Source organism: Amborella trichopoda, chromosome 3 (assembly GCF_054954075.1).
Source record: "Amborella trichopoda isolate Santa Cruz 75 chromosome 3, AtrichopodaSantaCruz75HAP2 v2.0, whole genome shotgun sequence".
In the NCBI taxonomy this organism is placed as follows: domain Eukaryota; kingdom Viridiplantae; phylum Streptophyta; class Magnoliopsida; order Amborellales; family Amborellaceae; genus Amborella; species Amborella trichopoda.
In genome coordinates, this window is record NC_142338.1 from 45,034,125 (window position 1) to 45,048,713 (window position 14,589).

The window sequence follows — 14,589 nt, forward strand, 5'->3', positions numbered from 1 at the left end:
GCAAAAGGTTGTTCTAATATTGAAAACCCTTTAAGAGATCATCTTGAATGGCAGATCTTGTAATATATTTGTAGATTTGCTCCATTTGTATTGTTTTTAGAGTTTTAAATTTCATATATGTGAATTAGATGTTTAGGTCATCATTGAAATTTTCGACACCAAAATCACATCTTTTGACAATTTTTAAGGGTGCATGTTACTTGCATTATTTAACGTTGATACATTATACAAGCGGGATTGCATACAATGAGACCATTTACCTTTAGTACAAGGAGGTTACAATTACTTACAACCATCCAATGTGAAATCTGATAGTTTGGGTGTGTCACAAAATTCGAGAAAATTTCTTTTGAACTTTGAGCTTGGATAAGGAAATAAATGCAGCCAATCAATTTCACATCCAATGGTCATGATCAATTATGACCACCTTTTATCAAATGTAAAGGGTCTCATTTTATACTTTCACTATACAAACTATACCTTGTAATAATGTGCTACAACATGCATCGTTTCTAGGGATTTATGTTCCCTTTCTTTTTTTTCTTTTTCTTTTTATTTTCTTCAGTTCTACATTGTTGAGGCGATAAAGACAAGTTAGTTGTTTAATTTCTAGTTGAATTTAATGTGCGACTACAAAAAGCCCCATCCTCTGCAAACCTTACTAGTAAAAACAGGAATGTATACTATAAGGCCATTCACTTTTGGTACAAAGTAGTCACAATAATTCTTACACATTGGATGTCAAATCTGATAATTTAAAGTGCGTCGCAACATTCAAAAAAATGTATTTTGAATTTTGTTCCAAGTCAATGATAAAATCCCAATCTCCTCATATTATATATATCTAACAGTCCATAATAATTATGATCTCCCAATTCCAAAATAAAAGGTGTGGTTTGCATAAGGTTGCAACCTTAAACTATCTAATTAAGGTGCACCTCTAATTTTTATCATAAATATAATTGTGATATACAAATTTTGTAGGATGCCTTGAGAATCTATTTTCATCTCTAATTTTCAAATTTTTAAATCTAAAAATTGATCAAATCAAGTAGATCTATAAACACATGAAAATCTTGAAAATGGACGGTTCAGATAATGTGTTGTAAGATACACTATTTTGAGGACTCAAAATCTATTTTTCTTTTGGTGTGGTTTCTATAAGGTTGCAACCTTAAACAATCCAATTAAGGCGCACGTCCAAAATTTATCATAATGTGCAATTTTGGTGTAAAAAATTATTAGGATTATTTAAAAATCTATTTTTATATCTAATTATAAAATTTTAAACTCAAAAAATGGTTAAAATCAAGTACATCTATAAATATATGAAAATCTTGAAAATGGACGGTCTGGATAATGTGTTGCAAGATGCACTATTTTTTAAACTCAAAATCTTTTTTTTTTTCATATTCATGCATCTCGATGTCGAGATGATCAATTAGAGAGTTTTTCAACATTAAAACAACTTTTTCGGATGGATTTTTAAGGTGCATATATAATTCTACATTTTAAAGTTGTAACCTTATATAAACTTTTTCTTTTTTCTTTTCATATTCATAAATCTCGATGTTGAGATGATCAATTAGAGGGTTTTCCAACATCCAAATAACCTTTTATATTGGATTTTTAAGGTGCATATTTAATTTGACATTTTAAGGTTGCAACCTTATATGAGATATCTACGCACTCAAGCAAGTGGTAGATCACAATGTTCGTTGGATCCCGGGTTGCGGGGAATGCGGTGTCATTTTGGCACCATAAATGGTTGGATGATGGACCACTAAAATATGTTTTTCCTTCTCTCTTTGGTAAAGTTAGCTGCTCCCGGGCTACGATTGCTGCTTTGGTGGATTTTAGCGGCGATAAGGTAAGTTGGAATATAATCTTTCCTTATGAGAGAATTCAAAATCCTCTTTTGCAACAACTTATCAATTTGCTTGAAATATTAGAGCAAGCTTTTATTAGGAGCATAGTGAAGATGAAGTGGTGTGGGAAATTGAGAATGATGGATAGTTTTCGGTCAAATCTGTTGATCGCTTATTCTTCGTTGATAGAGTACACTGGTCTTTTCTAGTGTTAGCCATGATTTGGAAGTGGTCCATCCCTCATAAGGTACAAGTGTTCTTATGGCTCGTGGCTCAAAACAAGATCCTCACTGTGGATAATTTGATCAAGAGAGGCAAAATTTTCACAAATGTCTGTTTAATGTGTAAGGAGGATGGTGAGTCTAGGGCACATCTTTTTTTACATGGCTCCTTTATCTCCAAGATTTGGTCCTGGTGCTTCAAAAGGTTGGAGTTTAACCTTACTATACCACAACATGTGGTGGATTTACTAACTCAGTTTGAGGTGCCTTTGCCAAAGGTTGGTGGTTCTATCTAGAGGATCTTGCGAGGTGTTATTTTATGGGAAGTCTGGTTGGAGAGAAACAATAGAACTTTTGATGGGAAGATTTGTTGCGTTGATCGGGTTCTTAATAACATCAAACTCACTCTTTGATATTGGCTACATGTTGCTAAAGAAGGTCGGGGTATCTCTAAGGTAGATGTCATGATTAACCTCTCCAACCTGTTTCAATTGGATGTTCATTTGTTTAGACCGGTCACTAGAAAGAAACCACCAGACATTGATGTACTCAAGCTTAACTTTTTTGAAGCTCGATGGGAACTCCAGGTCTGGCTGGTTATGGAGGAGCCATTCAGGATTGACAAGGAAATGTCATTATTGCTTATGCAGTGCCATGCGGAGTTGCGACGGCTAATCATGCAAAACTTCTTGCTATTTTCTATGGATTGAAACTTTTAGCGGCAAGAAATAGTATGGAGGGTATTATTGTTGAAGGGGATTCCCTAAATATGATTAAATGGTGTAAGAGAGAACACCGTTTTCCATAGCAACTCAAGTTACTTGGGAACAAGATCTTTGCCATTTTCCTTCTTTGACAGTGTCCCTAGTTCATATTTATAGAGAAGCAAATGCTCTGGCTGATTCCTTGGCCAAAAAGGGCGTTGAGTTTGACACGTTGTTGATTTCTACTAATATTCATGATATCTTGTAATTTTTCTTTGCTATTTTGTAATTTTCTCTGCTATCAATAAATTTGGAACATTTAAATAAAAAAAAAAGTTGTAACCTTATATAAATAGCATCGTATATACATTTTCTAACTATCGGACACCCTAGGTACTTGTAGGTAATTAAAGCACAAATGAGGAACAATTTGCGTTAAACACTACTGAAGAACTATATCATACTGAAGGACGCAGGGGTACTGCGGTCATTTACAAACGTGTTTCGGTCAATTTCGTAATAATATGCCCTTTTCTGGTTATTAATGCCCTCGTACCTACAAACATTAGGGACACTTCAGTCATTTCACATCCTAATACAGCCCATTAATACCCTCGTACTTCCCGCCACTAAATTACCTCGCCGGGAATTGACCCGATGAAGCCTGAATATGACGTTATCGCCGGAAATCTGGGACCACGCGCTTTATATTTAAATCTGGGGAAACTCCCCAACCTTTTTTCCCCTTATTTTCACTTCTCTTTTTCTCCGTTTTATTCTCCGACGGAATCTACCTGTTTCTCTCTCTATTGCTTTCTCCGTTTAATTTTCCCGACGAGTTTCACGGCGTTGCTCTCTCTATCTCTGTGTATAAGTATCACTCTCTCCTACGGTCGGATGGCCGGAATCTTGGCTAATGAGAATTCCGGTCGCCGGAATTAGGTTTTTCCCGGTCATCTGGGATGACGAAGGTGGTTTATGAGGGATTCATGGTCAGATATGGCCGGCGCAAGATCGGACGGTCATTCATCCACATGCGTTACTTTGTTCTCGAGCCCAGGCTCCTCGCTTATTACAAGAAGAAGCCCCAAGACAACGTGGTACGCTCTATCTCTCTCTCTCTCTTTCCCATTAATTCTTATTCTATTAAGTTTTTCTGATTCATTTTTAGTAGTTTTAAGTCCTTTTATGTAGTTTAAGTTTGATGGCTTGTTTCTTTTGTATCATTTAGTCTGTACACTGAATTGGATTTTTTGACTTCAGCTTTTCATTTTTGTTTTTATGACTTGGATTTGATTTATTTGGTTTTCTTAATTCTTCTGTGCATTAAGGAATCATTAGTTGATTATGCCGGTATAGGAATTTAATCATGTAGCGGTAGATTCTGGTACATTTGCTAGTTGGATTATGATTGTTTTGAGTTAGATTATGATTGTGGGTTTTTGGTTTCTTTTGCAATTTTTCACTGAGTCTGAAATTTGGGGTTATGTGTAGTTTATTTGGTTTTCTTTATTTTCTCTTTATTTATTTGACCTATTTTCAAAATTGAAGGCGAGGGGCTGCCTATTTATGTATCTATTTTTAGTTGGATGATTTCGTTGCACAGTCATTTTATCAGTTGGAGATTTGGACTTTGGTATTTATGTTTAGTTTCATTTTTTTCGTTAATTGATCTCAGTGGGCATTTTGGCTGCCATTTTAATTATCTTATGTAAGCTTTTTTTATTGTCGATAAGTATTATTTGTATTGCTGTTGTTATAATTACTTTCTGTTTGCTTATTTACCTGTTTATTTTGTTGATACTCAGCATGGAAAATTATGAAAATACCCGTGATTTTTATTTATAACGTTCATCAATATACTATGTATTTGTTTGCTTGCTTTTTTGTTGTTTATTTTATGTGAATTGGCAATTTAAGAGGCTATTGACCATGGGTACTAGTTAATGTTACCATTTTCACCTACTTTTCCATGCTTTGGAGACGTGTATCCCTTATTGTCTTTTCAAAACTGTGCATTTTTTGTGTTCGATAAAAAGAAAGTCTACAACAATTATTTTTTTTTAATGTAATTTAACTCTTTTGGGGATCTCTGTTCATTTGGTTGTTTTTGTTTTTTGAAGGTTCCAATTAAGACACTTTTAATAGATGGAAATTGCCGGGTTGAGGATAGGGGGTTGAAGACACACCATGGGCATGTGAGTTTCTTATAATACTTTACAAATTGATGTTTACTTTACCATTTGTTGCTTACATTTATTTTAATGTCTAAAGCATGCTTGTAAAAGTGTGCTGTTTGGATATGTTTTCTGGCAATGCACTAGTTCCCTTTATTTGTAATGGTTATGTAAAAGACCAATTGTCATGCTTTTCAGTTGATTATCCCCCTTGTTTTGTACTTCTTTGTTAGCAGCAATGAGCTTGGCAGGCATTTTGGGTCCTCTAACACACTTGTGAACTTTCAAATTTACTCAAAGAGAAAAGCTATTGAAATTTGAATTTACGTCAGTAACTTTTACAGGTTAACCAGCATGAATGATTTATGCTATTTGAACTATTTTTTTATACCTGGTTAAGAGTTACTTCTTACATAAAAGAAAACAATTACGAAAACAGTATTGTTAGGACAATAGTATTCAGATCCTGGTTTCAGCAACCCTACAGTGTGCCCTTATGACCAATATTTTGGTTTTATGGATTATGGGGTTTCCTCTTATAGATGAGATTTTCAGATACTGCTTGGAGTCTCCTACCATTGGTTTGTGGGGGTTGTATGTTGCAGGAGAATACTTTGAATGTACATTGGTCATGTGCATTATGAGGGATGTTTCTAGGAAATAGGATGTCATCAGGTCCCATAGGATTTGGCGCAGTGGTAGATATCCCAGGATTGTCGAGAAGGAAATCATGTGTTTGAATACTTAAAGTTCATTCCTATAACCAAACTAAGCTCTCCTACGGATTTTCCTATATTCTTCAGGATGGGGTGAACTATTGAGGTTGGTTCTCTAGTTGTTAACGTCATTTTCAGCAGTCACCCTGAGGATGATGGATGTAATTTCAAAATGATCGAAAGCATCTGTAGTCCTTTGTTTCAAGTTGAGTTTGACTAACTGTATACATGAAACATGGTTCAAAACCCCTCATAGTGTACTGTGTAAGATAGTGTTATTGGAGAGGAGAGTGAGGCATTAGGTTGTGTGGTCTGGGTGGTTTGGCAGAATTGTGAGTGCAATCCAAGAAGACCCCTTACTCCTTTAAATGCACATCCATTTCATCTTTAATTTGGTCATGGAGAGAAGAAAAGGAAACCCTATAGCCCCTACGTAAGCTATACAGACTTAGGGTTTGTTTTATTTTGGAAAATATTTAGAGAACAAATTGTCCATGCTGGTGTTGAGTTTGGAGACCATGCTAATATTGTTTCCATGAAAGTTCCATGTTGAACTTCATCTGGGATAGTATTTTTGGGATCATAGAAAACTGTATATAGTACCATGAATTTTGTAAGATTCACGTGCACTCAATTTCTTATAAATCACACTTCTAAAATTTATAAAAAATCCCATTAGTGTACTTTTGATACTTCATGTTGTTCCAACTTAGTATTTGACATCAGAATATTATCGAAGTGAGACCAGGCGCATGGGCCATCGATCTAATAGTTCATCTGGGGTTTTATAAGTTTTCATGTGGGAAAACTTTAGAGTTTACAGCTTCTTTTCCTAAAATTTTAATGTGTGCTACATTTTGACTATTCTTTAGTATTGTCTTTGGATACTCTAGGTCGGGGATGAGATGCATATCCCCCACAAATTGATGCTATCTGTGTACTTGATTTCGGGATACTCAGGGATCTGCTTTCATGATATTGAACGCTCTTTGTTTATGTCTAAACATATTATCTTTTTTACATCTGTGCAATTGTTGTGCTTGTTCTCCATCAGTTAACGAGCAAACCTTTCTTGGATGTTCCATGAAACCTGCTACAGCCCACACAACCCAATTCATTACTTTCAGTTCATCTTTCTACTACTTTTATTGGGTTTCCTTTTCAATGAAAATGTGTTATCTATTAGGTTCTTGAAGCACTTCTGATCATTTACAAGTTATTTGCGAGTTCATATTTTACATTCGGGATTTTTCCTTCTTCTGTTTATTCACCTAATTGGGCTTTTGGGAATGCTCATTCTGATCTTTGCATATTTTTTTCTATTAACAGATGGTTTATGTTCTATCTGTCTACAATAAGAAAGAGAAGTACCATCGGATAACGGTGAGTTCGTCAACTTTTCCTTGAGGATGGTAGTCTCTCATGGTTTGTTTGAGCCAATGAAATGTGCAAGGATTAGGTTCTTGGAGGATCTCGTTGTCATGTTATGCTCTCTCTCTCTCTCTCTTTCTCTCTCCGATCGGACCTAAATTGCAAGACATCTTCACCTTCTTTAATTTGAATGACATCATCTTCCTACTCTTGGCTGGTGAAATTAATCACGTAGACTGAATTTTGGTCTATCTGTCATTCCACATTTTTATCTTTCTTACAATCATTTTTATCTTTCTTAAAATTGTTTTCTCTAATAGCATATTTACAGTTCTGTACAGGCTTCATGTTTTTCTGTTCTCTTTATTTCTTGTTTATGAGGGTTGTCCAAAATATTATCTTTATGCTTATTTGTTCCTGTGATTGATCATTTATTTTCTCCTAGGCACAAGGATATGTTATTTCATGGACACAGGGCCTTTCCTTATGCATAAAAGTCTTTTTTTGAGAGCATGTTGACTCTAGCCTATAAGAGTCTTATAGCTGGAATGCATGTAAATGTCTTAAAGGAAGTGTAAAATCATATCTAAAAGGAGATAACTGAAGGGAATTATGTGTACACAAGAAGTGATAGTTACATGATAACATTCACATCATAATAGTCGTTAGGAGGGGGACGGAGAGAATTAGTATAAATTTGCACATATAGATAAAATAATCATATACTCCTGCACATTCATACATAGGAAATGTGGGGGATTGACAGAACAAGCCACAACTGGCTGAAGATGCCGCTCACAGAAATTCCAGATTGTCTATTTGATGGCCTCCATACTTTGGTGTTTCTGCTGTTTTCATTGTTTAAATTTCAAATAAAGGGCTTCTGTTCATTTATCAGTCATTCCTTTTTCTTGGGAACATTTCCTTCTTACATTTGTGATGACCTTGACATTATTTATTGCATGTTTATCTTGAATCAGATGGCTGCATTTAACATCCAGGATGCTCTTATTTGGAAAGAGAAGATTGAGCTTGTTATTGATCAGGTATATCATTCTCTGCATTCTTTATATGTATTTTTTCGGTAAACAGTATACCAAATGGAGTATTGGAGGAGACCATTTATTCAATATCATTTGCGTTCTTCTCACCAAGGACATGTTTAAATAATAAATTATAGTAATTATTGCTATTATTGTTGTTGTTATTATTATTATTATTATTATTTGCAGCATCAAGGGTCATTGATGGCCAACGGGAGCAAGCCATATGTTTCATTCGAATACAAATCAGGCATTGATAATGAACGGGCAGCCTCCTCTTCAGATCGTGAAAGTCAGTAAGTAACAAAGTTACATTTTCTGCCTGCTAGAGTTTTGTTTCCTACAAAAATTATACTTATAGATTTGTTTCCTATTCAATATACCACGTGCATCATCTTTATTTTTTACTATTTTTTCTGATAATAGCAAAATCTTTTGTGACAATTTTGAAAGGATTGGCTATGTGGAGCTCAAGGTAGTAAATTCAAATTTTTTTTTTTCTTTTATTCATTATACCTGAATTTCACTTACATAGGTCGCGATACACTACTTTAAATCAAAATTAAAACCCTAAATACAACCTAGGATCTTTGCTTTTACTGCCAAAACAAATAAACACCATCCAGGAGCAATAACCAATCTTCTACTAGAATTTTAAGTATAAAATATGTTCTTGGAAATTCACAGAAAATATAGAATATGACTAAAAATAATTAAAACAACCAGAAAGACTTACTAGATGATGCCTGGAGTCATCCTCACAGGGCTTGATACACCCCGTACTTGATTCCCTAACCAATGACGCATCCTTTGGGTCGTACTGGAATTTTTGAGATAGGGAAGCTTTTCAAGCAATACCTTTTTCAATCTAGGGCAACATAGAAACCTATTTATTTGTAGGAACCCTATAGGATCAAATTAGGGCTAGTCTTTAGCGTTTATTTCTCTCTTGGCTGGCGATATTCTCTTTTTTTAAAAAACAACAAAGTACTAACCTAGGGTTTCAAAAGTGCCACCTTGTTTTTCTTTCTTTTGGGTCGTGTGGCCCTTATGAAACAAAGGGGGGAGAGAGACATGATTTAATTTCAGAGAGAAATACTGAGGCATGGAGGAGAGAGAGAGAGAGAGAGAGAGAGAGAGAGAGATGTGTCATAAATGTGAGAGAGGTTCAAATAGTAGTTAAATAGAAAGAAATTTTTTTCCACTTGGAATAAGCTTCCTTCTAAGTATGCCTTCTTTAATAAACTCACCTTGACTATTAGGATATTAGGAAATCCATGGGGGTGAGAGAGAAAATTTGAGTCATCCATCCAACAGATCAGCCATCATGATTTTGGGTGGAAATTAAGAACCTTACCCCCTTATAATTTAACCAAGTCCAACTTCTATTAAAATTAGAATTATACCACTTTTAGTATTATCTAGATCTTCCTAATACCTTTACAAAATCTATAGGAAGTCAAAGGTAATCTTTTTTATTTTGGTCAGAAACAAACTTCCACTTGAATAGGGAACAAATCTATTAAATTTTAAAAGCTTCCTTAACTAACTAAACTTTTAACTAAAAGTGCCGTGGACATGATGTGGGCCCCACAAGGCCACACGTCCCACTCATGGTTGGCACACATATGTGGGGATTGGATCCTAGGTCCCTACATGTGCCTTTCTTTGTTTTGAAAATTTCGAAACTACCCTTTTTGATATTTTACAGCTGAAATAAATTTTTAAAATTCTGAAAATTTATAACAATATAAAAACATTTCTAATACCAAAAGTAAAATATTTAAAAGTGGATTGGTACCAATGGGTTAAAATAGCGACAATAAGGGCACTCCTCTTAACCCAAAAAGCATGATCCATTACTGTTTTCTCATCCAACCCTACAAGACCCATGACCCACAGTCTCCATTCATGATTGGGTTGACAAAACCATAATCCTGAAATGTGGATTTCTGTCCCCTCCTTTGATAACAAGTCCAAGACGGCAACACTTGCCACTATAGTACAAAGGGGGGGCTCTCTCTATGCACATCTACACGTGTCCCTCTATATGACTGCTTACCAGTGTTGTGGTTGTCATGTGTGCATGTCGTGCGGATGTTTGTTGAGCCTTTTGGCCCTTGCTCTCACATGCTTATAGCTGAACGTAAAAGACTACACAATTACCCTGGCCTACAAATATCATTCCTAGGCTTCTCTTTGACCTCAACAAGAGATGACCCACTGTAAACTATTCTCAGTAGTGACACATGTCTAAGAGTAAGGGTTTTGGACAATTAGGGCCGTAAACCGCCCACCCCTTGGTCAATTAACACACACTCCCATTAACTGTATATTCCACTATAGAGTTATCATTTTTATTAGCTCTCTAAGCTTTTAAAGGCCACAAAACCCAATATCTCCCATGTGGCCTTTGAAGGCCGTACAATAACTCAGTTTCCCTCAAGCCCATCCCTTGTAAGTGTTTGGTAAAAACATTTGCCACCAATCATTTCATTAAAGGATCTTCTAACATAGCTTCTGTCAGGAGATAAGCAATCTCAATCTCACCTACTCGGATCTTGTTGCAAATGTGGTAGTAGCATGGCTTTATATGCCTCGATTTCTATGAACCTGGGCTCTTTTGTCACACAAATAGCTGCTTGGTTGTCGCAGAAGATTATAACGCACGAGCACTTCATTGGATCAAATCTGAGTTGATTTAGGAGTTTTTTTCAACCAGACTGCTTCTTTAACCGCTAGACAACATGCTACATACTCTTAATTCCATAGTCGAGAGTGCAACAATATCTTGTTTCTTTGAGCACCAATAAAGAACTCCACCTCAAGTGTGAATACATAACCAGTTGTGGATTTCATCTTATCTCCCATCCTTGCTATTGGACACATGGGCAGTGGATCCTGAGTCAAAACACCATGAACCCACAAGCATGCTCCCTATCGCTCTTGAGATTTATATTCTTGGGTGCTATACAATACTTCCCAATGTGCTCAAATTTGTTGAAGTTATGGCCCTCATAGTTCTTTAAATTCTTCCTTTTTTTAGGTCAGTTATTCCCCTTTTGTTTCTCATTGGTTTTGTTCTTATTCTTTCCCCTGTCCTTCTTCTTCTTGAATGAACCAGAGTTGGGTTTAAGATTTACCACATTTATGGAGTCATTTAAGGCTGAAGCATCGCGAGTCAATCTCCTTTCTTCTTCGGCTTTAAGCTTGGTGATAATCTCATGCAACTTCAGCATGCTCTCTCTTGCGGTGAGGGGTGAAATGAAGCTTTCCCATGAGCTTGCCATAGAATTCAACAACTGACAGATTTGCATGTTTTCATCTCGCTTAATTTGTGCAGTCTCGAGTTCGCAAACTAAAGCTTTGAATTGCTGTCTATGTTTAGCCAATTTTCCTCCTCCATCTTCAAATCTGAATATTATTTTATAGCCATTGATTTTCTAGTGAGAGGAGTGGCATCATCAGCCCCAAGTCGTTCGTGTATCTCCTTTGCAGTCTTCAAGGGCTCATACTCAAGAGCAGGGTATCATCCATGGCCATTAGTAGAACTTGTTTTTCTAGAGTGTCTTTTTGCTCGCCATTGAGCTTAAGCATCCCTTATGGATTGCTTTTCATAAACATTATCTCTTGGTGCAGGTGGGGATTATCAGTAAGCATCTGACGAAGTCCTTCATCGAAAAGGACATGGCCATCTTTCTCGTCCAACTAGCATAGTTCTTCTCATCAAATCTGATGTAGGAAAATTGTGTGGAAAACTTCGAACACAATTTTCTAGTCTTTAGAGGTCTTCTCAGCATCTCTTTCATCACTTTCTAAAATCAGGGCTACAATTTGTGGTCCATGAGTCTACCACACTTCCATTGCACTACTTTGATTCCAATTCCCTAAATCACTTAAATGCTCTACCTCTTCGATATTAATGAAATATACAAAGGCCGTGATTTAGATCAGTCCTCTTGTTACCTTATCTCCATATTCTTCACCCTTTTCCGAGATCTCTTCATCATCATCTTGATAGATCGGATCCTCTAAGAAATCTTCTTGTTCATTTGAATATATGTCAAAGATTGGTGGTGAATCTCAATCTACAACTTGCTGATTTTTTATATAATGTGTCAAAAAAAAAATCTCATCCTTCAATTCAAAAACCTTAGAGTGATGTTCCCCACGTCTAGGTCGTCTATCCCTATCCTCATCACCCGATTCCATACGTGGAGCACAAAAGTGAAAAAACTTGTACTCGAGATCCTTTTGGGCTGAAAGATCACCGTTTCGCCCATTATTGACTCTCGTAAACTGCTGTGGCAGGAGTTGTACTTGCCTTTCAAATTTCTCAATTATGTCATCTATGGCATTACGGAGTAGATCTACGAAAATTTCCCTTCTACGGCCCCTTCTTGCTGCCATGGGTTCGCCGAAATCACATACTATAGGCAAATAATCAACAAAACAACTGTCGAAATCAGCAAGATCTATGTTGTTTTGGCACAACTTTGGCAAAAAATAGCAAACCCTAGACCCCCACTATAACTTCCTCGCTTTGTTGTTCACCTAGGGCAGGCACCAAAAACTGGATGCTACAGTAACTCTATAAGGTGCTACAAAACACTGCTACAATATTTTTCCTTGTAGATTGTGGGTTTTGATACCAAATTGATGTAGGAAAATTTGAAGAAGTTGTAAAATTAGCAAGAAACAAAGCCAAACACAAGCTCAATTCCAAGAAACCTAGGGTTTCTTCTCCATACAACAAGCTAGGGTTCCAAAAGCCTAAGCTTTTCTCTCGTTCAATTTCTAAAAATCATTTGGAATTGACCCCCTTAAGGCCTCACACACTTTTTATATATTCTAATTTAATGTATTAAGTACAAAAAGTGTCCAAACAAATAATACAATGACCCATATATCCTAACTTAACTTAAAATTCGTAATGACAGTTTTACCCTTGTGAACAGTACTCGTGAATAGCAGTCATTAAACAAAAAACCCTTCAATTCCTAAAAACCCTAAAAACCCCAGAAATAAACTCTAAAACTATAACTATAATATACATCATTCGAAATTGAATAAAGGCTACAAATAAGAATAATTTTGCAGTCCATCAAAATCTTTCAGATTTAATAAACTCAGACAAAAAGCTTTTTAATGTCATATTTCTATACTCAAAAAAATAAAAAAATCCTAGACTATGGCAGTAAAATATAAAGACTCTGATACCAATGAAAGGAGTGGTTATGTTGAACTCAAGGTAGTAAATTCAAAAGGTTTTCATTTTCTTCTATTCAATATACTTGAATTCCACTTACATGGGTCACTATATACTACTATAAATCAAAATTAAAACCCTAAATACAACCTAGGATCTTTACTTTTACTATTACAGCAAATAAACACCATCCATGAGCAATAACTAATCTTCCACTATAATTTTTTAAGTGCAAAATATGTTTCTGGAAATTTACAAAAAAATATACTATATGACTGAAAAATAATTAAACAACCAGGTAGCCTTACTAGATGGTGCTTGGATTGATCCTCACAGGGCCTTGATACATCCCAAACTCGATTCCCTGACTGATGACACACTTTTAATCCTTTAGGTCTTTCTGGAATTTCTGAGATAGAGAAGTTTTTCAGGCAATACCTTTCATTCTAGGGCTTTAGAGAGCATAGAAACCTATTTAGGGTTTGTAAGAGTCCTATAGGATCAAATTATGGCTAGGCTTGAGGGTTTATTTCTCTCTTGGCTGGCTGTATCTCTCTTTTTATTCAAAACAGCGACGTCCTAACCTAGGATTTCAAAAGTGCCTCCTTGCTTTTCTTTCTTTTGGGTGGCGTCTCCCCTATGAAGCAAAGGGGAGAGAGATATGTGATTTACAATTGAGAGAGAAAATTTGGGGTGTGGGGGAGAGAGATTTTTGGCATGGCGTAAGAGAGAGGGATGTGTAATAATGTGAGAGAGAGGTTCAAATAGTGTTTAAATAGAAAGAAATTTTTCTCCCACTTGGAATATGATTCCTTCTAAGTATGCCTTATCTAATTTACCTAGCTTAACGCCTTGACCATTAGGATATTGGAAATCTGTGGGGCGAGAGATTAAATTTGAGCCGTCCATCCCACATCATGATTTTGGGTAGGATCTTAGGAACCTTATCCCCTCATAATTTGACCCAAGTTCAATTTCTATTTAAATTAGAATTGTGACCACTTTTATTATTATCTAGATCTTCCTAATATCTTTACCAAATCTATAGGAAGTAAAAATAATCTTTTTTATTTTGGTAAAAAACAAACTCCCACTTGAATAGGGAACAAATCTATTTAATTTTAAAAGATTCCCTAACTAACTGAACTTTTAACTAAAAGTGGCACATAAAACAAAATAAGTGGGCATGCAAACCTTTCCATTATATTTTAATAGTTGTGTCTCCATGGGTAACTACTCTTGTGACTTCAAAAAAATCTAAATCTGTCTCTCACGACCCT

General features: G+C 35.7%; 1 protein-coding gene across 14 annotated transcripts in view; it reads left to right on the forward strand.

Annotated features, from left to right (window-relative positions):
* The first annotated feature begins 3,358 nt into the window (after window positions 1–3,358).
* LOC18443964 (protein ENHANCED DISEASE RESISTANCE 2) overlaps window positions 3,359–14,589 on the forward strand; it is a 33,497-nt gene continuing 22,266 nt past the window's right edge. For all 14 annotated transcript variants that reach the window (XR_016051279.1, XR_016051282.1, XR_016051280.1 and 11 more), the window contains exons 1-5: window positions 3,359–3,893; window positions 4,917–4,991; window positions 7,016–7,069; window positions 8,038–8,103; window positions 8,290–8,396. Coding sequence is in view for 9 of the 14 variants with exons in the window: in XM_020673332.2 (XP_020528991.2) it covers window positions 3,756–3,893; window positions 4,917–4,991; window positions 7,016–7,069; window positions 8,038–8,103; window positions 8,290–8,396 (440 nt within the window). In the remaining 5 variants the exon portion in view is untranslated. The remainder of the gene's footprint in view (window positions 3,894–4,916; window positions 4,992–7,015; window positions 7,070–8,037; window positions 8,104–8,289; window positions 8,397–14,589) is intronic.